This window comes from Micropterus dolomieu, linkage group LG16 (assembly GCF_021292245.1).
Source record: "Micropterus dolomieu isolate WLL.071019.BEF.003 ecotype Adirondacks linkage group LG16, ASM2129224v1, whole genome shotgun sequence".
NCBI lineage: Eukaryota > Metazoa > Chordata > Actinopteri > Centrarchiformes > Centrarchidae > Micropterus > Micropterus dolomieu.
Genome location: NC_060165.1, coordinates 15,704,991 through 15,732,540, shown reverse-complemented (window position 1 = coordinate 15,732,540; position 27,550 = coordinate 15,704,991). Strand labels below are relative to the sequence as shown.

The window sequence follows — 27,550 nt, the reverse complement described above, 5'->3', positions numbered from 1 at the left end:
GTAGCAACCACAATTTATAGTAGGTACAGTAGAGAATTAGTCTTGCATACAATTACAGTATTGGTTCCCAATGAAGAAAACCATAGACAAATCCACTCAGAACTGTATATAGAAACTACAGTCCCTAGTCATCACAGTATACAAATCTCAATGGAATTTAGACTCATCTCAAGTCATGAATAATATTGAGTGTGGAATAAATATTTGTAACTCAACCTCTATGTATGTGCCTGTGCACTCCCAAGTAAGAAGACAGATTGGGGGTATAATATGACTGAGATGGAGGAGGCATCCAAACCCAGAGTCTAAGTAGGCTGCTTGCAAGAGACTGAAAAATCAATCGCCCTACACATGTTGCCACCCACATGTGCATTAAATGGCCTCATCATCACTCAAAGTGTGGCTCATATGTAGGCTGTGCTCAAGCCTAAAGTCCTAAATGTGAGAGACGCAGTTCTGAGCTATCACAATTTGGACCATGTGGGTGTTTGTGTGGCCGGCTGTGTGGTAGAAAAACAAAACAACCAAAAATCCTTTTGAGTCATTAGGGTGGAGTTTAACCTTTTGATGGCACGTATGGCAGACACAAATCCAGGTGTTTTAGGCTCTATGGGAGATTCATTATTCAATGAAAACAAATCAGCCATTGCATTTGCCACCAGAGAACAGAAATTAGACCAGCCCACATGCTAAACAGGCTGCCCACAACAGCAGCCAAAATACATCATATACTAATCACTGAGCTGAGTGGGTGAGATACAGAGACATAGGAGCAGAAGGGAGAGAGACAGAGAAGGGGAGAGGTGTAATGAGTAAGTGTGAGGGGGAGCATGCGTGAACACCACGACATACACACATGCACGCACACCAGCCTACACAAATTCACACAGTAACAAGGTCATTTTGTGGCCTGCCCAAGTAAATAAAGTGCAAGAGAGGAATGTGGCAGGAGCAGATGAAAATGGCTCAGCATTTACTGGCTAATTATTAGCCGGAGGAGGCGAGAGGCGAAGGAGGACAGATCAACACACACCAAGATAGAGGAACCCAAAGACGGAGACAGCCAGAAACAGTGTAATCTCTCAGCAAATATCACAAGAAAGGAGACAGAGGAAAAGATGGAGAATAGATAGAAAAATAGAGCAAAAAGTCTGCAAAAGTAGATGCCATGAGGGTAGAGTGAGCAGGCAGAGAAGACAAATAGGCAGGCAGTGTGACTCACTGGTCTAATCTCATACTCGAGAGGTGGGGATCTACTGCCACCCTCTGTCCATGGCTCACATGACATCTGCAGTGGCCAAGATCAGTCATAGCGAAAGGAGGATCTTGGCTACTGTCAGGGACTGTGTTGGTTCTCAGTCGAATCCATTAAGTTGGTTTTAACCACAGGGCCAAGCAAGGGCTCAGCCAGGACTTCCTCATTACTCATGTCAGATCATCTCCCTCAAAAGCAACACCTATGGCAGTGTTTTCAGTCTTGCTGCCAGTGGAGATGATTTGTCACCCAAATTACATGGTTTCAGATAAACTAGTGATGTTTTCGGTGCCATTATAAACACCTTAAGCTGGCATGTAGCCCCTGGGTGCTGCTGAAAAAAAGGTGGCTGATGAGTATGTAATGCTTCGCGAGGACATTACCCTGGGACAAGTAACAATCTAAAGAGACTTTTTGACCTAATTGCTTGACAGATTTTAACCAGGGCATGAACTAATATAACCTTTATTCATCAAGTATGGACCTTAATTTCTTAAAGAAGGTCTCTGACCTTGTAACCATTCCATTTGACTTATTTAACTGGGATGTACAGTATACCCTTTCATCTCTTCCCCTCTTAACCATTGTTAAGGTGTACTACTCTCTCCATATCTAAGTGTGGTTGCGTCTGGTTTGCGTTCACAAAGGCAAAACTCAAACCCCTCCAAAATTCTACCATGACATTGTACATCATGAAGCACTGTCAGGTTCTGTTGATGTTGACCTGGAAAGCATATAAGCAGACTGCAAATAAGCTAGTAAAGGCCTAACAGTAATAATAAATTAGTATTATTTAAAATGACAGATATAGTTGTATGCTTCTTGTGACTGGTTCAGATAGTGTTCACAACAGAAATGAACCACTCCAGAGTTCCAGTCCGGCGTTCACACCAACCAAAACAAACCACCAAGGGGAGGATAATCCTCAAACATTGCAAATACACACTAGTTTAGCTTTTTAACCATCATGTTCTTATGGATTTGCTCGACCTAAAAGCAACACTGGCAGTGTTCCTGACAAGCTAATGACGAGAGGCTTGTAAAGGGGTTTACACCACGTCACCTTTTATCCATCACCTCATAGGTCGGTGGTTACCCAGGGGAGCGGAGAGAAAGGGAAAGGAAAGGAGGGGAGAGGAAGACTATTGGGACATGGCCTACATCCACTTCTCCAGTCCCAGTAGAGGTGGGAGGAGAGAGTCGAGACAGCCAAAAAGGAAGATGCGTCAGCAGGATTGACTTGTGGGGATTGGACCTGCTCTGCCTCTCCACTCTATCCATCACTCACATAATAAGAAGTGAAAAGTAGAGTGGACGAGAAGAGGGGAGCAGTGAATGATGATGGGATTGATGGATAGATGTGTCCCTGGGAGAGTCAGTGCATTGCGGTATTAGGTGGCGACAAATGTCACAGGGACAAGTATGGAGGGGCAATGACAGGCCTGAGTAACCGTAGCTTGCCCAATATGTACTTAGCTTTAAAACAGCTCAAGCTGTTGCAGGGTCAGCATGTTTCCCATCACAACACTCTGCCACTTTTGGAGTCAGATGGTCCTAATGCCATTTTAGAGGCTTTGACATTATTATAAACTTCTAAAGCTATCCTAGATCATATTTATGTTAAAGAAAATGTTTCCATTTTAAGGCGATGATACTTAAATTATTTTGCCCAAGGCATGGTGTCTAACACACTAACAGCTCTGTGGCCCTTTTGGGGGAAGAGATGTTGGAGAGCTAAGAGGGCAGAGAAGAGTCCTGCAGAGATCAAAAAGGTACACAAAGGTTTAACTAAGGGCATCAACAGTGCAGTACAATGCATCATGCAAGGATACCCGAGAGGACACATATAGTCCCAAGGATCTATGATTAGGGTTTTTTTTCCTGACTTTCTCTTCTCGTATCTTTTCATCCTTCTTCCACTAAGTCTCTCTATCCCTCTTCGCAAAAATGTGCGCTTCCAGTTTCTTCTTCAACCATCTACCTTTCTTTTATTGCCATCTTTTTGCCCATTTTTCATACACCCTCCTGAGCTCACAACCAAAAGTTCTCTCACTTCCCCCACTACCCACATCCAACCTTCTTTTATTAAGGGGGTTCAGAGAGATCTTAGAGGAGCTCACACTGATAATATGAATGTTTTATCCTTTCTCTAGCTTCTTCCTTCTGACTCAGGAAAAAATATACATACACATAGCTTCTTTTAGCACCTTCTTTATGCGTGAGCAGGTTATCAAATTCATTCTGTAAGCAAATTGCCAAAGCAACACCTTTTATGCAACCCTAAGGTTAGCCATGAATTTTTTAGGGCCTTAAAAGTTCAGGGCCCAGAGGGAGCAGAAGCAGACAAAAGACAACTTTAGGAGGTATCAAATTTTGTTTTCAATTCCTAGAGAAAAATGTATCAACATAGGGGAAGGATGTGGTGAAACTCATCATAATAAACAGAGATTTAAACCTGATGTTTTAAGGCTAGAGCTGGTATACTATGTTACAGCGACAGCTGGAGACACTAAACTATGCCTTCTCACACTGTATAAACAAAATGTATCAGGGAGTCCATCTCACTTGATTTGAACTTATGTGTGTAATGTGTGTATGTGTAACAACTAGGACAACCAACACTCCCTTGTACTCGATACTAAGGACACTTCTTTTTTTCCCCTCAAGTCCCTGGCCAATAACCTCTAAAGCTTATCTCTCTCTAGTTCTTGGCTTTTGGGGGTCATTCTGTGCTGCTGCTGCAGCAGCAGCATACGCCAGCGAATTTGGCCCTAATTTGACTGGGGAGTACGTCAAGGTTGCTGTTAAGCATTCCTCCTAGTACCTTTAGTGAAGGGATTTTTACTATTTATTTTTATTGGGGGGGGGGTACAATGTATTAATAATAAATAAAATAAGAGCCGTCAGGAGGATATAATTCATTAGAAGCCTCAAAGTGGCTCTGCTTTTGCTGCAGTGCTGGGAAAAAAACTGGAAATGATGCAGAAGACATCAAGTGGTGGAAGCAAGGGAAACGACCAGCTTCCCCTTAGCACTGAAGCAAAGTCTTATTCACGGTGGATAACATCTGCTTAACATGTTCAATGTTTAATACCTTACTTCTGCTTCTGCTCTGTAGTACTTTATAGTTTAAGATAAATGAGGACTTTCAATGGAAGCAAGATGATCCAAACTGAAAGACATTATGTTAGGTGCCAAAGAAAAATTTAAATAAATTGCCAATTACAGACACCTTCAGCAGTAGGACACAGCTTATAAAAGCCACTTCAGGACCTCACCTTGGCTACAAATTGCCTGTCCTTCTGGTCCAAGTTGGCTGTGGGTGCAACATAGTCCTTCCAGATGCGGACTTTGCGCTCTTTAGCAGACCTGACCAATTACAAAATCATATCATCATCAGTGGCAGTTCTCAGTATCAGCCAGATATTAGGACACAGAAACACAAAATTTCCTGTGTAGTTCTTAGTATCTTCAAGACACATGCATTATTCAACTGTTTTGACAAACATCTAACCAACAAAAGTTTTGTTTTCTGTGTGTCCACAGTTGCGTACCGTTCAGCAGCTCTGAGTTTCTCAGCTCCCTGGGTGTAGACAGCCATGGACCAGTCCACACAGCGGGCAAAGCCTTCCTTCAGCAGCAGTTCTGTTATGTTACCATTCTGACAAAAGGGAAACAGGGACAGTCAAAAAAAAAAAAAAAAAACAATTAATGAGAATTTTTAATGATACTTCCACCACAGAGCACCGCCTTCTGCATCTTACAGGGTGAAGGATGGTGCCCAATATGATCTGGTTAGGGCAGCTCTCCAGGATGATCTGAACGTCTCTCTGCAAAAGACGGGATTCAGTGAAGAATTTGGCCTCTGCTGCAAATGGCTCTGGTGTCTCTGTACCATCCGGTTCCCGCTTGAACGTGGGACACTGGAGAGAACGAACACACACACATCAACACAATAATACTCACGCCTTCAACAATAGGTATTTTGCAAGCATTGGGAAACATGTTCAAATATGTCCAATTTGATTGATTACGTCGCCACTGCAAAAGCCTTATACATTTAATCTACTGCAATTCCCAATAGTCAACCACCGCCCTTTTTGTGCACACACTCTTTTGGCTACATTCAGACTGCAGGCTAAAGTTACCCAAATCTGATTTTTTTTTTTTTGTTCATTAGTGACTCAGATCTGATCTTTTTATGACAGTGTGAACAGGCCAAGTCACCTGGAATCTGATCTTTTGCAGGTCGGATTTGGGCCACTTTCATATGTGGTCCAAATCCAATACAGATTGTACTTTTTTAAAACCCCGACCTGAGTCTGGACACTCAGGTCAGAGTTGATGCAACTTTGACATCACTCTAGATTACCTGTTGTCACAGTTCTGCTGTAGATGGAGCCGCGGTGAACGAAGCTCCACAAAAGCCATAACTAAACATGTGGCTCTCTTCCACTTCTACCTTGCCATCATCTTGTCACAAATTCCCTTTCTTACACCTGAAATCCACCAGACCGAAAACTCTTTTTCTGAGTTACATACATAATACTTGTGTCCATGCCAACATAGTGGAAAGAGAGAGCGAGAGGGAGAGAGTTGTGGGGCAAATGCGTTGTAGAGCCGCCCGAGTCTCCCATGAGCTAACCCGAGCTAACCTCTGTTGCTCCTTGTTTAGCCAAGAGCATGCTGCGTGTGACGTTGTGTTATTCTTCTGCGAATGCGGGTCACTTTCAGGCCGCTGACAGTACACACTGGAGTCTGATACGGGCCACATTTAATCAATAATGTGAACTGACAAACAAAAATCTGATCTGAAAAATCAGAACTGAGCATTAAGGCCTGCAGTCTGAACATAGCCTTAGATATAATCTGTTTTTTCCTTTGTACTACTTTTATCCACTTGAACCAATGTCACCTTGCTGTGCATGCCATTCTCCTTTGAGAATGGCAAAACACCAGACAGATAAAAACACAACAGCCTTGATGAGCAGACAAGCCTTTGAACAACAAGACAAAGAACACCTTCAAATGGATGTAATATCAAGTGGGAGATGAAAAAGATTAGTTATCTTGAGTGGTCCATTGGCAAAGGTGGACTTGGTGAAAGGGACTGATGGGGAAATTTAGTGGAGCGGATATGACACTAGCAGAACAAACAGACTTAGAGAAGTGACAAAAATGAGCCATTACTCTTTAATGTCTGACTGGACTGTCTACCGTACAATGAAACCTTAAAATACTTTTGTGACAGTAAAGTGAAGAAAAACAGGAATTACGAGGAAACGGTCAAACCACATTCATTTCATCTACAGGTGGTTGGCCATATGTGCATTTATTTATTTGTACACTACTTATTGTATCTGTAGTCTCCGGACTAAAAAAAAAACTAAACAAATGTTTGTCAAAAATGATAAATGAGCTCAACAGTTTGCATTTCACCACATCTGTAAGTGCAGTGAGTGGTGGTTACCTTAACACCAGACAGCATGACAGTGACCAGGTAGTAGTCGGGGAGCAGCAAGGCACGAACAACACTGCCGTCACGCACATGCTCGATGATGGCTGGGGGGAGAACAGAATGTAGAAGCATTTGAGGGAGAGGAGAATGTGTTGAATTCAAATGATCTAACAGACACCAAGCTCTCTCTCTCTCTCTATGTGGAACTTGTTCTGTGCTACTGTGTGTTCCCTTCCTTTTATTAGAATTATTTTAATCTTCGTACATCCAGAACATTGTCATGTACTCTCTTTTTCAGCAAAGCCCTGCTGACACTCATTGAATTCAAACAATAATGCCACATTGTTTTACTGGGCAGTGGAATTGAAGTGTCTAGCTAAAAAGCCACCTTGGCAGATTGTGTACTCCACTTAAACTGGTACTTCAACCAAAATCTTAATCAAACACTGTGTTACTGTAGGTTTAAAAAGGTTGCTGGAAAAAGGTTTGCCTCTCCCTTCCTTATGGCATAAAAGGGCTGTGGTCTGTTCAAATTCATTTTGGTTGCAATTGTTTTGTTTTTTTTTCTCCACAGAATATAAAGTAACACAATGTGGACAGAAACTACTGAATCCAAGCCTGTAGGATAATTCACTACTCTGCCATCAGTATACTTGAAACTATTCAAAATAGAGCTTATACACTACTTCAGTGCTATTTCCATCAACACAGTGGCGATCAGATGCCATATTTTGCCAAAACAATACATTTTTGGAACATACTAAGCCTACAGATGGACAGAGAAGACTATTTGAGATAATTCTCTGGATGTTTTGATACTTGTCCCTACTGAAATCCATTGTAACAAAAATATAAACTCAAGCTGACCACAGCCATTGATCTATAGTGTTTGCTTTTACAGCCATCTTTCAAGCCTACAGAGGTAAATACTTGATTAAGTGAGTGTATCACTTTAAAGTTTTGACTATGCAATGTATAAGTCTTAAGACAAGGTCAATTTATTTGGAAAACTTTTTTTTACACTATTTTGCATTTTTCAGCAAAATCGCATCTCTCAACTGTTGCTTACGACTTCTAAAGTACTTCAGGAAACTGGACAGAATGTGAGTAACCTGTAAGAAAGGTATTTCACACCTAAATGGTATTTAGAAAATGGGTTTTCTCAGTCTCTATAGGCCTTCTTTTGATGTATAACTTGTGTGCCATGTATGTAAGTATCTGCATAAGCAGATGAGAGAAATTGGTATTCCGGTTTTCAACAAAAGCAACTCAAAGCACATTTAAAGCGCTTCGTTTGGATTGCTGCTGCCAATTTTAAAACAACCCTGACTGTCTCCCCATGAATGGTAAGAACAAGACATAAAAGAACGAAAAAGCCTTCCCCTGTTCATTTTCCCCCATTCAATTAAAAGGTAGTGAAATGAGCTGAGCCGCTGTTAACGGCAGTCGACTGGAAATGAATTGAGTAGTACATTACACCTCGGGTAGGGTCAGAGATGAGACTGAAGAAATGGGCTGGAGGAGGAGAGTGTGTACCATAACATGCCCTGAAGTGGATATTAAGAACAAAATATCTTCAACCAAAATGGTTGATTTCCAACACAGCCTGCAAATGTGGCTTTTATGGGAAAACAGAGGATTATGTAATATTGTGTGTGTTTAAATGCCGTGTGTCTTTATTTCTTAAACCAAGCTTTCTTTGTATGCGTGTGTTTGAATGTTAGATGCGTGTCTCTCCAAAACACATTACCGTTGATAGGTTTCTGGTGTAAGGAGTCAACGAAGTTGCGGGGATTCTCTATGGTGTACTTCATGTCACGGATGGTTTGCGTACCGCCGCCCTCACTCCACATGCCCTTCTTAGAAGCCTTAGCCTGGTCCTCCAAATCACATAGTCTGGCCTGCTCTGGACTGGTCACACACACACAAACAAACAAAGTAAAAGTTTAAGACACAACAAAAAGGAACAGCCACAAAACACATTTTAAACTCTGGACAACTGTTAAAGTGATCAAATTAAATGTTGCTATATGTAGTGAACAGAAGTTAGATGTACAACCTTCTAAAAACATGACTGTTTAACTTCATCTTTTAGAATTCTTTGCTGCTGCTTTTCAAACTTTTAATTTTTAATAAAAATAAATAAATAAATAAAAAAAGTGTTCAACATGTGAATATAAACACATTTTCCCTAGGTTTCCAGCCCATCTCCTTTAAAAGAACTTGCATGCAGACCACAGTGTGAAAGCTGAACACCTCAAGATGAGCAATTCAGTTTGTCTGATTTAATTTTATAACAGACTGGGATTAAAAATAATTTTTACTTAAAATAAAAAAAAATGAAATGTCCGCAGCAACGTTATTAAATGTAGCTTAATCAATTAGTTAGGTAGCATGAAACCTGGAGCTGAGGGAACCTGATATTGAAACTTTCACTGATGGCTCCTTACCAGCTTTGAAAATGTTTAATTGCTGTTAAAGAGCACTGTTGCACTAAGGCTGTGACAGCTTAAGTTAAAATATTGCTATTAGCTAGGTTAAAGACACATCTATAAAGATCAGAGGGTCTTTGGGTGCCATAAAAGTCTTTCGGCAACCTGCTAGCTAGCTAGCTATGCACTTGTCCCAATAGCTATATTACAACAACTTGTGGCCAACAATTGATCCAATTACAGCAACAGTTGTAGTTTCTCAGTGCAACAAAACTGTCATTGGTTGTTAACATCAACCCGTACAACAAGTGCCCATTAAAAGTATAGGGCTGTATAAGTAAGGGTTTGGTAAGGCTCCAGCTTTGTTGAATTAAGTGCTGGATAAAGTGCTGTTCCTGAAAAACTGCACTGTTGTTTTAGTGGCAACCAGCTGATGACCAGAATATAACTGCTTAAAAAATGTATCCGAGCATTTTGTGAAGAGACAATAACAGTGTTTGACAGCTCCTTCAAAAGCAACCACGCAGCTGGCTACAAACGCCACAATTAATTCCATGCTGGCTTTCTAAATTGTGCAGCCTAATGCTTTTTGAGGGCCATTGTACAACTTTAAATATTCATTACTTTAAATGGCCAACAGGCTTTTGTTTTTCCAAGAAGTAAAAGCTGCCCGATTGATATGGGACCAGTGGTGTTGACTAAAGCTTGGAGAGGCAACAAAGTGGGTCTCAATTAAAATGCCACACACATAAACACACATGTAGACTGTTCTCCAGCAGTGTATTCCTAATTGGGCTTTTGGACTCGTGCCCAAAACCCGCCAAGTTCTATTTTCCCCTTTACATTGATTTAGCAACCAACTTCAAATTGAAATCAAAAACAGTTTGTTGCTTACTGAACAACAGTGAAACTTTCTGTGAGAAGTCAATTGTGTTTAAGCTTCTTACAATTTAAGCGCTAAACAGGAACAGAAGGCTTCAAAGAGTGAGAGAAACTGATAACGCAATCAAGGAAAGCAGACATTGTAAAGTCACAGAAATAAATGGAAAGCAACTCACAAGCAGAGATTGGTGAAGATACAGAAATAACTTCACGTGTGGAGGCAGATGATAGTGAACTTATCAATGTCTGAAAATAGACTGGTTTCTATTTAGGTCAGTAACTCCTTCCGACCAACACATTGCTTCAAATCAAAACAGATATTGATGGTAAAGAAAGTGCAATTCTGAGCAAGACTTCTGGAGGAACAAAGGGCCATGGAAAAAAAATAAATAAAAATTTCCAATTCCCTAATATTGGAAAATGCTGTAGGCTACATCTTTCATCTCCATATGGCTCCCTAGTGCAACCAAAAATACTTTAAATAGATAAAAGAAAAATGTTGAACCTTAGCAAGCCATTTTACAGCTCCCTGTTGTCTTTGTACAGTTTGAAGAGGGTGTAGGAGTAAGTGTACTCCACTATAAGGGTTTCACTGCTAGTGAGCAGCTAGGCTCCAATAAGCACAGTTCATCCCCACAGATGTTTACACCCCTCAATCAGCACTCCTCTGGAGCTCCAGTTAAAAAGGAGAAACGGGGGGTTATAAAGCACAGTTGGTCTCCACGTTAATGTAGCTCCTTGTGCTCTGGTAGGCGTTCAATAAACCAACCAGTCAATTCCCCTGCCTGTAGTTTGAAAAGGTCAAGTGTAATGCAGTGGAATCTGACCAATTTTTAGGGTCTAGCCACCTCAATGAGTGAACAAAGCATTTAAAGACAACATAAATCGAGATATTGAACAAGTATTACATTTAAATGTGGAATGTAAATAATAATGTGTATACATGTTTTGAGTACCCTATGAGTGTATGAATGCTGTATTTGTATAGATCGGATTTTGCTAAATCCAGATCTGAAAATCCAATAAAAATGAAGTACAAAAAATAAATTCCACACTAGGGTATCTGTGCAGTAAAGTCACTTGGAATCAATCCTCTGTCCCGATGTGGCACTTCAACATGAATTAATTCAACGTTAGTGCAACACTAATTAAAATGCCATTTATGTGCAAAAATTTGTGTGTTCAAAATACACAATTGTTACATGTTTCATTATTTAGCCTAATCACCTAAATAAGAAATATGGATAGACACAGAAATCTGCATTTAAATCAGGTTAGTCAAGATAACATTTTACAGCCAACATGTTTAACATATCCAAGTTGAATACATAAAATGGACAAAAGTCAGCATTCAATCCAACATGTGTTTGCTGTGCGTGCGACTGTGGATTCATTCTTGCTCTTATAAACCAATGAAAACCAATCCCGGACAACTGTGCCCCAGCCTGCTCTGGTGAACTGCTGAGCACTGCGAGCCTTAAATTTGTGATTTGGCTGACCGTTTTCCCAAGCCACAGTCAGCTTCTGAACACATTTAACTGCACTGTCCAAAGCCATCATCGTTATAATCACCCCCCATAATTATGACCACATCATTGTTAGTGTGATCAACGTAGCCAGTCACAAGGGGTAATGATATTGGAGCCTAATGCATTGAGGGAAAAATTGAGGCCTAAAGTCTTCACTGAGTAATGGGCCTCCCTTTGGCCAAATGATGCCCGCTTACACTTAAAAGCATCATTTACATTAGAGCTTGTTCTAGGCCATTGCACAGAATGCTTCAAATGGGTCATTAGTGGCAAAGTATTCACATCATCTTTGAACTGTTGGAAGATACAAATGTAGCAGCATGAGTCAAATTGCTTGTAATGTGTGTAATGTGCAAATACTGCCACTGGGGGGTTGGGGGATATACAGTACTTTGTCATAAAGCTGGGTGTGAAAGTGTATTTCAGGGATTACTGTGTAAGGGCAATGTGGCAGAAAAGGGTTTCGGAGAGACAGCATTGTTGCAGCATGGTAATACTGCCACCATCTGGGACACCATGGTTCCATCTCAATTCTCTACAGTCTACCAGTTGGACTTGTGTATCTCCCTGCAAATTCACCAGTGTTGTACTACTATAAGCTGTAGCAAGCAGAAGATTACATCACATTGCAAAAAGTGATTTCCCTCCTCATTCTGTGACACAAAGTGTAGAGTTGCAAACTAAAACCAGCTTTGATGTGGAAAATTACTTCAACCACACTGACTGAGCAAACAATTTTGGAGGGAAAGCATTTATGATATCAGGCTCTTGTATAATGACACACTCGAGGTATGTCTGGCCAGCATAGCGGATTACGTCATCAGAACAGAATTAACACATCCCACAGAATCTGACGTAACAGTTAGATATCCCAAAGAGAAACCATGACATGTAGTATAGTCACATATTGATTGAGACAGAGATTTAGCACTTGGAAATTGCAAGTGTACCAGTCATATCAACAAACTTTAAAATCTTACTTGTTCCCTCTGATTCCTTCCCTGCGGACTGTGGCAAGGCCCTCGTTCACCAAAGACTCAGCAATGTTCTCGCCTGTTGTGTCTAAAATGAGAAGACAGTTGGTTACAATGGTATGGTTACACTTACAAATCAGTTAGTTCTGTTCAGTTAATTTGATGGACAAGAGCCAACCATGAGTGCTGATATTTACGTTTAGGACACTTTTTGCAGACTTATTTAACAAATTTTCAACTGCAAAGCTAAGAGCAAGTTACAACATATCCTGTCAAATACTCAACAGTACTGTATTACCATCAAACTAAAAAACAAATAGGGTATTGAACCATTTCGAATGCTGTTTTAGCACGAAATACACAGTATTTTGATAGTACAATCAACACCCAGAATTTTAGGTTGCCCTTAATAACTGCTGCAATAGCAGTGTAACTGTTTGACTTCCACATCACATTTATGTTGAATTCAGTAGAACATATTCCCACTTATATTATATTGTTGTTTATTATATGATATTGCTTTATTCTTCAAAAAATAAACTGCTGAAATCTCCTTTCCCCAATTCGTGATGACCAGTGTCTTTTCAAAAGTAGACCGTCACTCACCTCTCCCCAGGTAAACCATGCCGTACTCCCTGCCCATAACGGTCTTGATTTCCACAGTGAAGCACACTTCTTTTCCAATAAGTTTCTTCCGCAAGAACTCTCTGGCTTGAAAGGCCCAGGGCTACAAAAAAAAAAAAAAAAAGATACACGGGCCGATCAAATCAAAACTTAAATCACAAACAACCAATCAAGGTGCATTTTGACTCATCAGTATCAGTAACAACTATCAGTAGTAACTAGAGTCTCAAGAGTCATAAATACATGTTATTGTCTGAAAAAATTACAGTATGATCACAGTTGATGGCTACCACTGCAGGGTGTTTCCTTTTGACTCTTCACAGCCACCAGACACATTTCAGGCTTGCAATCTTCAGATACTAATTTTTTTTTTTTTTTTTAATAAGCAGCAGCAGAACAGACAGTAATAACATGTGGCTGTAATAAATATATTGATGGACTTTTTAACAGGCGTGAAAAGAAAATGTCAAATTACACCAGTGGTATCTTAAAGCCTCAAAATCAAAAGACAATTGACATGTTTATCTCTAGGCTACATTATCATTTATACAATCAGGCATGGTGTGAATGCAGGGCTACTTAACAGGATCTTGCTCTGCCTTTGCCAAACAGACACAAATATAAACAAACACAATGGCATGAAGCTGCTCACCTCATCAGGGGTGTCCTTGGTGTCAGGCTGGCCCTGAGCGGCTCGGCGGGCCATGGCCCCAGCTCGGATATTACTGAGGTTGATCTGACGCTCCGGGGGTGGGCCACCTCGAGGCTGGCCCCGAACAATGATGGCACAGCCGGACAAGACCTAGAGAGATGACATTAAAGACTGTCAACGGCAGAAGATACAATCAACGTAAAAATATTCACTGCTGTTTTATTCAGCAAAAGTAGGTAATATCTTCAAACGCTCTCTCTTCCACCATCTTAAAATCTATACATTATATTTAAAAAAATAAAAAATAAAAAAAGGATTATGCACTTCACAGGCCACAAAGACCAGGAACAAACCCCAGACCACAACACAGTCACCTGTGTGGAAGGAAAAAATTACTGGTTGCTTTCAGTTTCTATTTCGTCTCAGATAATACATGTGCTCTGGTGCATTCAATAAACTTTGTATTTGCATTTGCATTCCGGCAAGTGGCATTCTGCTAAGTACAATTTGAAACTGGTTTAAGAAAAACATGTACAGTAGGTAGGTAAATAAGGAAATCATAAATTTAGTTGATTACATCTTAGCTCATATGTTATGCCCGTTGTGTAGATGCAAATCAGTTGACAATTCACCAAATCACACAGTGGCTGTAAATTAGCAAAATCTTAGGAGTTACAGGAACCTGGAAAAATCTTCTAGACCTGGAAAGTGCTGCAGGTTGCCATGGTGACAGTCTGTCACTCAAACGCAAGGTGAGATCACGCCATCTGATAACGTAACTAAATAAAAAAAAAAAAAAGATAAAAGGATAACCTACTCTTGGGTTTGACAACCATGGCATTTACACAAATCTGAGCAAACACCTTTTATCTGCAGGCTCTCCAGTGTGTCTGTGGGGAGCATCACTGGGGGCTGTTGATCTAAGATGTGAGCAAGATAAAGTCTTTCATGAAATCTAAAAGTATAGGCTAAGCAGAAGAGTGGTTGTGATTTTTATACACAGACCATGCATGGGGGGGAAAGAGGCAAAGCAGAACTACCCCCTTCTCCGTTTACAAAACGGCCAAGTTCCACTTGAAATGTACCACATGGCTTTGCTTGACTCCCTGATCACCTTTCTCAAGTCACAAAGTTGACTGTATTAGATAAGGGCCATTAATGGAGGTTGTACTCTATTACTAAATTATATATACTGTGTGCTTAAAAGACAATGGTAATACAGAGCTGGTGAAAGTTAAAAATTGATTTGAAATTTATATCTTACCAAAAATCATATTAATCTAACTACTCAGACTCTGGTGTACTAAAAGATGCTATAATTATTCCTACACAAAACCCTAAATTCCCTTGGTAATAAACCCACAAGAGTCTAGCCTGCTCACACACTTCATTCTCAAGAGAAGACATCAATGCCTACCTGTTTACAGTGGTTACCACAGTTCTAAAACAGACCTTCAAATGCCTGGAGACAAGTGTAATGTGTTGAATATACTGAATAAGTACATGATGATGAGGAGCATGAGCAACATCTAAGTACTCATAACATCTAAAACAACTTAACATATACAACAAGATAACTGATTATTTACATTTATATATAAGTTTGTTCCACTTAATTTGAATTACAATCAAAGAAGGTTAAGTAACATGTGGAGTGTCAGAGACTATACACGACCAAGATGAATGGGAGATTATACAGGGGCAAGAAAGCTATAGCTACGTGTCAGTTTCCCGTGGTCGGTCTAACCAGCACACTGAGAAAATGCAGTGTCTCTCAGCCCTGAAGAGTCGAAACACATTAAGCAGCTTGGCAACTTACATAGTATGGATACCTATATTTCCTAACGGTAATAATCACGGTTTGTTTAATTGCTGAAATGACAATATAATTTATAGGCAACGGTAGAGGGACAAAAATAAAACGATGTAGGGAGACATTTTTGATGTTAGCTTTCACGCCAGTTGGGAAGTACTAATTTACATGTGGCCAATATACAACACAAATAAAAAAATTTGCCCAAACGTTGTCAACAGTTGCTGGACAGTTAGCTAACTTAACTTAACAGTTAGCTTACCGAATCTAAACATATGTTAACATCACAGCTAAGCTCCTAATAATATTAGTTTCCTGCCTTCTTGGTTATTAACCTAGTACATGTAAATCAAATTGGTCTCACAGTGGACTTTTGACAGGTTTAGTCATATCTGTCTATACACTTCACATTTCCAGTTTCCAGTGAAATTCTTAGTTTGAGTTACTTATAGCCAACTAGCAAGATAGCAAACATGTGCTAACGTCAGATGGCTTCAGCGTATTAGCAAGCTAGCAAATATAGCAAACCGTGCCGCAGCCAGGTGAACTAAATCTTAGTGACAGTTGTTGTTGACACAGTGGCAACACTTGTATTCGACAGACGATTGTATTTATATCGTCAAGTAAGTTCAATTAAAGTTGTATGACAACCGACAGTTACTTTAGCCTTCATTAGCCCTTGGTTCACCAAGCTAACTAGCTGTATCCCTACTCACGTAACGTTAGTGAGCTAACGTTATTCACGTTACAATTCCTACCATTTTCACAATTCCTCTTTGCAGAGGAGCAGCCGGAGCCGGGGCTGTCTGAGCTGGTGCAGAAACAGATGCCATGTCCACCGGTTTGAGATATAACGCCGTTTAGGGGTGACCAGGTAAGGGAGCTGGGACTTTGGAGTGACTGACTGCTCTACTGAAAGCCAAGAGAAAAAGGCTGAACGCCGATCAACACACACGTTATACCGGAAACACACTTTGCCATGCATACACACACTTTAAAACCTTTCCGGGTCTGGCTAACACAATGAATGGGAGCGAATGGGGCCACTTATCGACCGCACAGGCAAATTGAAATAAGGTCTTCCGGAGCAAGACGTGCGACACGTCAGCATAGTGTTAACCTTATTTTAAACAGTCTGTGCTGTTAACCCAGCCATTGCTGCCTCCACCGTGTGTCGGGAGTTTTCCAAGTCTATCCGATCACACAAACGACCACACAAAATGACAAATAAAACACAATAACTATAAATATTGTACCAGAATCCAGGAAGAAATACATTCATTTATAGGGGGTTGAGAGCACAGAAGATTAGTAAATAAACTATGTTAAAAAAGTCTATTTTGTATAAAATATTATTGTCTAACATAGGCTATAACGTTACTTTTACAAATTATATGTAGGCAGCCGCATTGACAAATTTTTACTTTTTGTTTTTTATTTTAAACAAAACTCTCATAGCTAATACTATGACTTTGTTACATAAGACTTTTTAACATTATTTCTGGCTAAATTTAACAGGATGTCACACACAAAATACAAAATAAAATGAAAAATATTATGACATCTTCAAAGTTCACTTCTAGAGAATAGAACTGTATATCAACCTTTAGACCCTTTCCGTGACAGACATTTAGATTTGTCAAAGCAGTAAAAGCACAGGTGGAATTAATTAACATTAATGATGGCTGCTCATTAAGGTAAGCCAGTTCCAGGCCTCCGGTATTGTGCATGCTCATTTACTGTTATGCCTTACTGCAAACTTATTGGAATATAGCCATTAGTAATGTGATTTAGTAACACCTGTGCTTTTCCTCTTTCTGTGAGAGGTTGAATTACATAACATGTTCATGTGATGATTTATGGGAAAGGTGAAAATGCATACAAAGTAACCTGAAAGGGGGTATCACTTTACAGCATATTCACAGATGAGCAGGCTACTGATTATATGGACACAGAGACTGTTTGTTAGTTTAAACTCTAAAAAGGTTTTGGTTAAGATGAATATGATTCAATACTAAATAAGATGACAAACTATAAGTAATAGATTTCATCACACCAGGAATAATCTGTTTTTGTTGTTTTTCTGTTCAGAAGCATGTACATGAGAGTGACTGTGTGAGATGTAGGACAATGCTGAAAAAAGAACATCAGTGCTCAGGTGATCTATCCTAAATATTTGCAGGCTAAATACCTTTAGTTGTTTTATATATTATGACTCTTTTAACACCCGGACACTCTGACATTCATTTCCCAATAGGAGTAACTCATAATGACTTCTGCAAACTGTGTGTGTAAGAGAGAGAGGCAGACAGGAAGAGATTGGGTAAAATTGGAAATGTGATATCCTTTATAAACGGGAAACTAAACATGTAGATACTGTACATAAACAATATGCCAAAGGAATCCAGACACTGTAGAATTTGTCAGTGTGATACATGGCACATGAGCACAGAAGCCTCAGTTGGGTCAAGAGCTGACTAGGAGCCTGGATGTGTGACAAATTAAAGGAAAAAACATTATAAAATGTCATAGCAAGGTGCTACCAGAATACCTTTGATGCTCCCTGGCATAAATTCTCACTCTAATGGTCCAAAATCTCCCATATTGTGTAGTTGGGTTGAGCTTTGGCAACTATGAAGGCCACAGCATTACGTCACCCCCTTTTCATAGTCATCAAACCAGTCAGTATAGATGCTTTGGCACCTGTCTGTAGATCTGCCAGAGCTTTTGTTTAGCTGTTGTCACAAGGCACAGAGTTTAGACATCAGCATCCCTACATGTGCATCCAGTCAAGTTTTATTACAAATAACCCACCTCTCCCACTCCACCACCTCTGTCCATGCATATTTAAGCATATCAAAAATTATATTGGCTTTTATGCACATCTAAATATATGCAGAAAGTAGTAAGTGTTGTGTAAATGTGGCAACATGGCCCTCTGTGCCTCTCACATGTTACATCACATGTCAACTCTGGCAGAGAGACTTGCAGTGTGGGCATTTTGACTTATTATAGCATTTGTAGTTATGCTTGTGTTTCAATTGCCAGGGGGATTTTTACTAGATTGTCTACAACTACACGTGTAAATAACATATTTTTATACCATTATAACCTATTTACCATGTTAGGCTCGGACAATCTAAACAGGCTGCCTAATATTAGAACATCTTCAGGTTTTTTGAAGTCAGTTTCCAGATTGCTAATTTTATTAGTCATTTTTATTTCTGTAAATAATAAACACTAGCCATTTTTATTGGTGTTTTATCAGCTGTTCACTTTTTTCAGCAGTTTCAGGAGAGAAGCCCACATCATGTCTGTGGGGGAAAGAATTATGAATACACAATCTGATAATATCAGAGTGACGAAAACAAAGACAAAATGTAGTATGGTATGATTTAAAAACTTAAAGGGGATTGGACACTAGCAATACATTCTTTAGGAAAATAAACACATGTAGGAAAAGTTTTCATACTCTAATGCAAAAACTTTATCATGCGTGAACGCAGCACACAAACGCATGCACCCTGAGACTGACCTTCAGTACACTGTATTAAAATTGACGACCTTACACTATTTGGCTAATGCGCATCATATGACCACTCCATCATTGTAGGTTTAGGAAACGGGCACTGGAAGTTCTATTTTCTGTCTTCAAATCATATGGATATGACTTGTTTTGTTATAGCGAGCTGCGCAAAGTTCGTAAAAAAACCATCTACATTTGTGTGAGAATATATGATGAAAACAATATTTTAAGACAATATGAAAATAAAAGTAACGTATGCAAAGGGTTTTCTCTTCAAAAATCTATGTTTTTAGTTCAGGACGATGGATGGAAAATGAAGTATCGTAAACACTGGTACTTTAAGCAACAGCAGGCGCATGAAGAAATGTGTAATCAACACGTCAGTTATCCAATTTTGAGTGTTTAAATATTAAAAAAAATAAGTAAGTGGGAAATTACCAATAACCTTAAGGACACATTGTTTTGCTTTATGAAAAAGATTAGAGCATTCGAGACTCAGTTAAAACTGAATGGCAAGTTAAGATGATTTTTGTGTTGTAACCTGCTGCTACATTTGGTTACGGACATGCACTGAGAGGTAGGTATTAATAATAAAGTACTGAAACAAGTGTCTGCGTTCACCAGAATGGAAACAAACTTTCATTAAAGTAAAAATCGAAAACAGGGACCATACATACATCTCACAATAAGTGGGAGAAATTAGCTAAAAAAGCCATAATGGAGATAGCTCCGTTACGCGCACGGCACCTTGGTGCGCTTTGGAGAGGTTTTGGTAACCTTTTTACGCGAATGAATTACCCACATTTCTCAACGCTTCAAGACGCAGTATATCAACGATATATGTGTTTTATGCACAAGACAAACACCTAGTATATTTTAGTAAAATGCTAACTTTTTTGTGGCACTGTTTAGCCACGTAAACTTCCGTTCCCTTGTGTGGCGAGACCAGATTAAAATTTACGCACCAGGAATATGTAGTACTGTCCTGACAACACAACCTAAGTACTTTGATCAACCCCCTTTTGGCACACACTGTACGTGCAATAAAGTACTATAAATCAATGACCACATCAACTCCCCGGTAATAAATAAAAAGGCTTGCCTTATTTGTCCTTTGTCTCGGTTGGCAAGGAGATGATGGTGTCCAAAAATGGCTGTCCTCTATCTAACCTGGTTGATTGTACACAGAGAGTATTATTGTCCTCTAACTCATGGTTAATGTATAATTTGGGCCATATGGTATTCTAAAATCTGAGCCTTTATTTCGGTGGCACTTCGATCTGTGTGGACCCAACTAATGATATTCAATTAGTCATTAAACAGGTCAAAAGACGAGCCTCGTGTGGGTTTTCACATAGGCTAATATTTGCTCGTCAAATATTTCCCTTTGAAACGTTTACAGCGCATTTTTATCTGCTGGCTGCCCAAGGAACATCTGTGAGGGTTATTTTAACCTCCCTCTTCTGGATAAACGAGGTCCCCCAATTGGCCCTTTCCTTGCGCCCATATACGAGTCTATTTGTTCACGTTTTGAAAGAAAATGTAATAAAGAGAGACTGGGTGATGGATTTATGATTTATCAAAAGCACTTTACCATATGGCAGTCGTCATTGGCGCAGATTTCCAAATGTTTGTTTTATGAAAGGAGGCCAGAGATCCTTTTAATCTGAGCCACTTAACCTGGGAAAGGATGCCCAAGTCACGTGACCACAAGTCCCCCCCACCCCACCCCAAAGGACGTGAAACATACCACTGTTGATCATTTAATTTCTTTCATAGATGGAATTTGTACCTTTGCACTGAAGCAGAAGGTTGGGTTGCACTGAAAAACTGGTTTGTCTGATTGAGACTGTCGGCAGCCACTGCGCAAAAGGAAGCCAGTTTGAATTCCCAAACTTGAATATTACTGTGTTGATTTGCAGATCACAGCAGTACACAGACATTTTGAATTTAAAACGCAATTTATAAGAATCCAGAAGTGGAAATATTTGTTTAATGGCGCCGAGTAAATGTGGAATGACCAAGAAATAGTAACATCAGTTCAGGTGCCGTCAATTCACTTTTCTGCAAAGCTACTTCTAAATGTATGTAATGTTTTATTTCTTGGTAAGTGAAATCTTATTTGACTTAGTTTACGTGGCACATGAATCACATTTCTTGTGACTCCCTTTTTTGTTTTCTATTTCTATTACTAAATGTTTGGTGTGCATGATAACGAGATCGAGCTACAATTTGGACTTTCTTTAATAAATATATGTACCTTGAAACTTGAACCATGAATAACTTCTATACTATACAAACTCTGTTACACTTGAATCATGAATTTAAATCGATCTGCCTTTCTCTAGCCTACATATACATCAAAATGTTGGATACTTCATTTTAAAAATACCTGAAACAAATTAAAATTCAAGTGGAATGATGAAAAGCACTCTGAGATAACTGTTGTTGTGATTTGGCGATCTATACATAAAATTGAATCGAAATTGAATTCAATTGAATTGAAGGAAAACCAGAATATTGTTATATGTCTCATGGAAAACAGGTTGTCAGCACAGACCTACCAATCTGAAGCCCATTTTATCTATAATGTCCATGTTCACTTCCAGGCAATATTGACATTTCAGGTAACAGGCCACCACGTCATGTTGAGGTCTGCAGGCCTATAAATTTCTGCTGAAGGGCGTGATTCACCTCATTGTGAGTCACCAGAGACAGCGGTGACGAGACAATATATATTTTCGACAGAAGACCTGGTGTAGTTGCGCTTTTCCTATAAAATAGTGTGTTTTTTTCTTCCTGGGAACATTATCACATTAGGCATTTCGGTTTTGTATCCGTTGCATCAACAAGAGGATCAAGCAGAGATGTGCGGAACAAACGTTGATCTGCCAAATAAAGGTTAATTTTACAAATTTACTTTGCTGCACTTTTAGGTTATTATTAGATTTTAAGACACGTGACAACGTGAGACTTTACTGTGCAATAAGCACAGTCCAGATTTGAACTATGGTAAATGTAATTTAGGTTTGAATACGCATTGTAATCCTCTCTGATATATATATATATATATATATATATATATATATATAATATATATTTAAAAATAGACATACAGGCTGTGTTATGATAAGGTGGTGGAAGTGTCAACCAGCTAGGAGGGATGTTTCTCAACGGCAGACCTCTCCCAGAATCCAAGAGGAGGAGAATGATTGAACTGGCCTCGGAGGGAGTCCGTCCAAGCCAGATCTCCAGGATACTTAGGGTACGCAAAAAACCCTTTTGGCCAAACTGCGCAAATAACCACAGTTAGGCTCTAAAGTGGCTTGGAGTTAATGAGAAACCTTGGCTAAAGCGTATTGCCGTGTTAATATTCGCACTGACGTCTGTGCGTCTGTCACTGCGTATTTCAGGTGTCCAACGGGTGTGTCAGTAAGATCCTGAGCCGCTACCGCCGCACTGGACTCCTGGAGCCCAAGACCATTGGAGGGAGCCGACCTCGGCTTCTCACACCCGGTGTCATCTCCACAATCATCCAGTGCAAAAAGGAAAATCCAACTATTTTTGCTTGGGAAATTCGAAAACGACTTGCAGCAGCACGAATATGCAAGGCCTCCAAAGTTCCCAGCGTAAGTGAGATTGAAATTCAATTTTGTTTTCGTGGAACTGAAAATGTTCCAGCATTGGATGATGGTTTTTGCACATTGTGTCATTCAAGGTGTCGTCTATAAATCGGATTTTAAGAAAGATGCACTTGGACCGCGGACCGATGTGCATGGAGATCAATAAGCACATCATGACTGAGCCAGGTAAGTCACCCACTGGAAATAAGTGAATGCATGCATGGAGAGCCTGTAACCTCCAACAGATGGTCATTATAAGGAACACAGGAGTATGCAAGACGAAAATGTATCATTACCCAAACAACCCAATTTGATCATTATACACCAGTTTGTGATGAAGCCTGTTAATTTCCTAGAAAAATATACTGCACATCAAAATGTGGGTGAACTGGAAAATAGAGAGATGAGTTTATGTAGGTCTGAACTAACATTTTCTAATGCCTGTGTGTGTGTGTGTTATATGTACAGATTTTGATTCGCTGATTCAAGAAGAAGTGAGCGTGAGAAAGATGTCTGAGACACTATGCAATAATGACCAGAAACCTAAAGATGTCCAGCACCGAAACCGCACCACCTTCACCCCGGAGCAGAGCAAAGCACTCGAGCAAGGTGACTTAAAGCCCATTCATCTCAAACTAAGACAGTACTGCATTTTTCCACTCAGAAAAGCAGTTAAACAAATGTTCTTTCTCTCCCAAATCAGAATTTTCTCACAGTCAGTATGCAGATATGTACACGAGAGAGAAACTGTCAGCTGAGATAAAACTTCCTGAGGACACCATCAAGGTAGAATCCTCATTTTTAATCACCAAAATTCTCATGCCGAATCACAAATTTAAACGTTCTGCTCTTGAGATGATTGTCTGCCTCTTACAGGTCTGGTTTTCAAACAGACGGGCTAAATGGAGGAGGGAAGCCAAACACAGGAGTAGCACACAGAGTAAGTGTGTGTGTGTTTCAGCAAAATACCACAATTCATCCATAACAGTAAATTGAACTGAATAGCAAGAAGAAGCCCCTCAGCACATGCCCATTCACTCCTCACAATTAACACATAACCTCTCCATATCCCTTGCAGGCCTTCAAAAGCAAAGAGATTTTGTTCCTGTGAATCCATCAATGCCACACAGCATCATATCTCAACAGGTACAGGATGAGTTAGCACTTTGTGAGACAAACATTAAAGGCCCTGAAAACTAATTTTCAGAATGACTTTTTGGCTTTGAGCAATGGGGTCACATACAAACTCGCTACTTTCAGCCAAAGTTAGAACAGTTTTGGTTGTTTCATGTGAGAGCTTTCTGTATTTCTTTTCTCCCTGTGCTCATCTCACTGGTTAGACATGGACGATGAAAATGGTGACATCACATATTTCCATGCTCCAATCAGGATTTTGCAACAAATGAATAAGTATCGGACAAAATCCAAAAATCAATCGAGCACCTAATAGTACCTAAAGATGCCTTAAGTACATTAAATTGCCTATTTAGTCATGAATGTGTTTGTCATTAGTTATAGAGCAATTCTTAAATTAAATAAATTGAAGGCAAGGTCTTTAAAATGTAATATTATACTTTTATAAGTATTGTGAGTAATATGATTAAAAACCTGTGAAATACTAATTGGTTTTCTCACAGATGAAGGCAACAGGGGCTCCAAGAGTCTACTGTGAAAATTCACATGCCTCTTCTGCATACAGCACAGTTGCCAGAAAGTTGCAAAATGGCTGCTTCTTTCCAACAGAAACAGGTAGGATCCTGCAAAAATCTCTTTTTATCAAATCAGTGTGTTCAGTTGTTTGATTGTCTACATTCTAAAACAGTAGCTTATCCATGTTGAAGATAATAGTGAAGTTATGAAGTACGGACCAGCCATTAATGTCTAGCTGTAGTTAGGCTGAATATAGATTTATGGTGAGAATAGTTATAGATGACGTTTCTTATCTCAGACCCGGGCCTTTATTTATCAAAATGCTGAAATATGATATAAAGTTACATCACTTTTTTTTGTTTTTGCTTCTTTAAGGTTGCAAACAAGAAGAAAGCTGGCATTACTTTACTCAGCAATTACTTTATATATATATTTTTTTCATCATTGTGGTACTAAATCCCTCTCATAACTGATCATAATCTGTTTAATGTTTCCATTTCAGCCAATTCTCTATAATTTCATCACTATTGATGTCTTTATACATTATAAAAGTATAATAGACTGTTGTGTTGTTGCTGGTGGAGTGACTTTTACACAAATTAAATATCGCAGAATACTGAATAAATGTTAAGATTATTTAAAAGAAGAACAATAAGGTAGATGAAGTATACATTCTTGTGTCTGATTAGCCTTTTCTGCCTTGAGCATACTTGTGATAAATCATGCAATCAATTGAGAGCTGCTCCTAAATGTTAGCTGTAGATAAGAGTAAATCGCTTGATAAATATGTATTAATCTTCATTTTTTCACTCCTAATTTGGCTCTTAACAGCATTCTAAAGTGTAATCCTGAATTTAAATTAATTGTTTAATTCCTTCAATCTGATGTGCAGGCATGGGGAATTCTCAACATCTGACATCCATCTCAGTCCCGCCTTCATTCCTCCATCAGTCGAATAACATGATGGCCAAGACCATGACGGACAAGACTCCACTGGATCTCCACAGAGATAGATTAACTTTCCCATTGGTTCACCATCACACAGACACAAGGACACCCCTCCCTTTGGCAAGTGAGACGATAAGAACAGACCACCCTGTGCCTCAGTGCTGGAACCAGCAGGGAATGCCTTTTACTTGGAGCCAGTTTCAAACCGATGAGAGGTATCTGTTTGCTCAGCAGCCCTGGGATGTGAATCCACATTGCTACCTGGACTAAATGTGTGACCACATCTCTGACATTAGTGGGCATGTTTGATTTATAGCGTTGAAAATGTATTTCTCACTGGATCACTAGCAAGAACTATGTTTTGAGTGCAGCTCAATTTCTAGACTGGAGGGACACATTCTAACCAGCAGAGGGCAACAGAGGACTGGAGTTACAATCTTGTTCTTTGAACTCCCTTTTTTAAAAATGCACTGCAGCTCCACTCATCACTTTTTCTTGAATAGTAGTCTTGGAGTAACATAATTGCTATACTAATATCTTAAGTATTCTATATTCAAAGTACTTTTGTTAATCCCAGTGGATCTTAAATTAAGACACCAAACTGACCTATAAAAAAGCCAAAGTTAATGCAACTTTGTAGGATATGAAGTGTTTAATAAAGATGGACAGATAAGATGCACAAGATACATTTTTTTAGAAGTAATGATCAGTTTTACTTATTTATTTATAGTTTCCAGGAATTAAGATGTTATATGCCAATGTGTGATTATGCCAATAAAGTCAGGTTCTTTCTGAAAGGTGCAGATTTTAGAGGGTGCATTTAGTGCTTTAACTGGATTCTCAACAGTATATCTGGTCAGTAATATACTGTGGTTGTAACATAAATCATAGCTCCATGGATCATTTAAGGTTACCAGTGGATAATATGGATGTTATCTAGTCTTGGGCTTGCTGTTTGTTTAAGTGCAGAGTGAGGCACTCTTTCAAGATTTCTTTCCAGGGAAGGCCAGTAGGAAAATCTATAAAAGTATAGCTTCAAAAAGTCTAAACATGACCTGATATGTGCTCTGCTTGGTATCACTTTTTATGACTGCAACAGGGCAGAGGCATTGAGTTCCTTTATATCCCTTTACTACAGTGAAGAGACAGTAAGACTGCTCGATAATTGGTCACTGGAGGAAAGGTTGGGATCAGAAGGCAAACAGCTTGGCCAGCAGCATGGAAGTGGCCTACTGGCAAAATGACCTAACGGAATTTAATGCTATGAAGCCAGATAGGTAAATTACATCCCCACATGACAGTGTACTCTTGTGTTGTGATTTGTACTGCACATCTAAACCATGTGTAAGAGTTTAATTCAGCTTTTTATCAGTGGGGTTATCCAACTGTAATGGAAAGTAACTCAGTACTTTGCTTATGTACAATTTTCAGGTACTTGTACTTGAGTATTTCCATTTTATGCTACTCTGTAATTCTACACCACTACATTTCAGAGGCAAATATTACACTTTCCACTTCACTACATTAATTTGACAGCAAAGGTGCAAGTTACTATACAGATTAAGATTTTATGTTTTAAAAAATCATACGATAAGCTTATAAAATAAAATAATAGACATTGTTATGGATCAAACGAACCTTTTAGCTGGTGACTTCTTACAAAAAAGCTGTGTCTAATCGGGGCTCCTTGTCACGCTTGAAATGGTTTCGTAACTGTTCGAGGCCCTTCATAAAAATAGCAAAGACAGATAAAACATGCACCGCTTGCCCTCCTTCATTTATTAGCACTGAGGTGCCTTTGAGCAAGATCCTTAACCCCAACTACAGAAGATCAGACTGTGGCTCCCAGGTGTGAATGTGAAACTGTGCAAATGTGATCAGGGTTTTCCTGCAAAAGAGAGGCTTCCTCTCAGTAAAGCTCCCCTGAATAAATGAAGGTTAAAATGTATATGTAGGCCTATATCAAGAAATTATAAAATTTTTGATACTCTGAGCATATTTTGCATAATAGTTCTGTACTTTCACTGCAGTGGAATGTTGAATGCATGCCTTATATATATGCAGTGCTTCTTTTACTGAAGTAAAATAATACTTCTTGCACCAGCAGTTACCAAAAAAAGCAACAACAGTTTTTACCTCAATATAATAATATGACACAAAAATGAATCTTTCATTTGGAGTGTT

At 39.3% G+C, this 27,550-nt stretch overlaps 2 protein-coding genes and 1 long non-coding RNA gene across 3 annotated transcripts in view; 1 reads left to right on the top strand and 2 right to left on the bottom strand.

Moving 5' to 3' along the window:
• Positions 1 to 16,697, bottom strand: part of snd1 (staphylococcal nuclease and tudor domain containing 1) — a gene marked incomplete in the record, with an annotated part of 188,071 nt that extends 171,374 nt beyond the window's left edge. Inside the window, 9 exon segments of the mRNA XM_046071990.1 lie at positions 4,534 to 4,624; positions 4,810 to 4,916; positions 5,020 to 5,178; positions 6,726 to 6,817; positions 8,464 to 8,624; positions 12,537 to 12,618; positions 13,137 to 13,257; positions 13,807 to 13,956; positions 16,378 to 16,697. Of these exon segments, the coding sequence (XP_045927946.1) occupies positions 4,534 to 4,624; positions 4,810 to 4,916; positions 5,020 to 5,178; positions 6,726 to 6,817; positions 8,464 to 8,624; positions 12,537 to 12,618; positions 13,137 to 13,257; positions 13,807 to 13,956; positions 16,378 to 16,452 (1,038 nt within the window).
• Positions 14,471 to 15,258, bottom strand: LOC123984843. Its single transcript, XR_006828536.1, has 3 exons — positions 15,224 to 15,258; positions 14,670 to 14,726; positions 14,471 to 14,585 (listed from the first exon to the last, which is right to left on the bottom strand). It is a non-coding gene; the product is annotated as an uncharacterized LOC123984843 (long non-coding RNA).
• Positions 16,698 to 17,750: 1,053 nt separating the features above from the next.
• On the top strand, positions 17,751 to 26,108 carry pax4 (paired box 4). The gene is made up of 10 exons (XM_046072343.1): positions 17,751 to 17,777; positions 22,280 to 22,410; positions 22,559 to 22,774; positions 22,864 to 22,954; positions 23,237 to 23,377; positions 23,472 to 23,554; positions 23,645 to 23,708; positions 23,847 to 23,914; positions 24,406 to 24,517; positions 25,311 to 26,108. The coding sequence occupies exons 2-10, from the start codon at positions 22,309 to 22,311 to the stop codon at positions 25,634 to 25,636; spliced, it is 1,203 nt and encodes a 400-aa protein (XP_045928299.1). The 5' UTR covers positions 17,751 to 17,777; positions 22,280 to 22,308; the 3' UTR covers positions 25,637 to 26,108.
• The last annotated feature ends 1,442 nt before the right edge of the window (positions 26,109 to 27,550 follow it).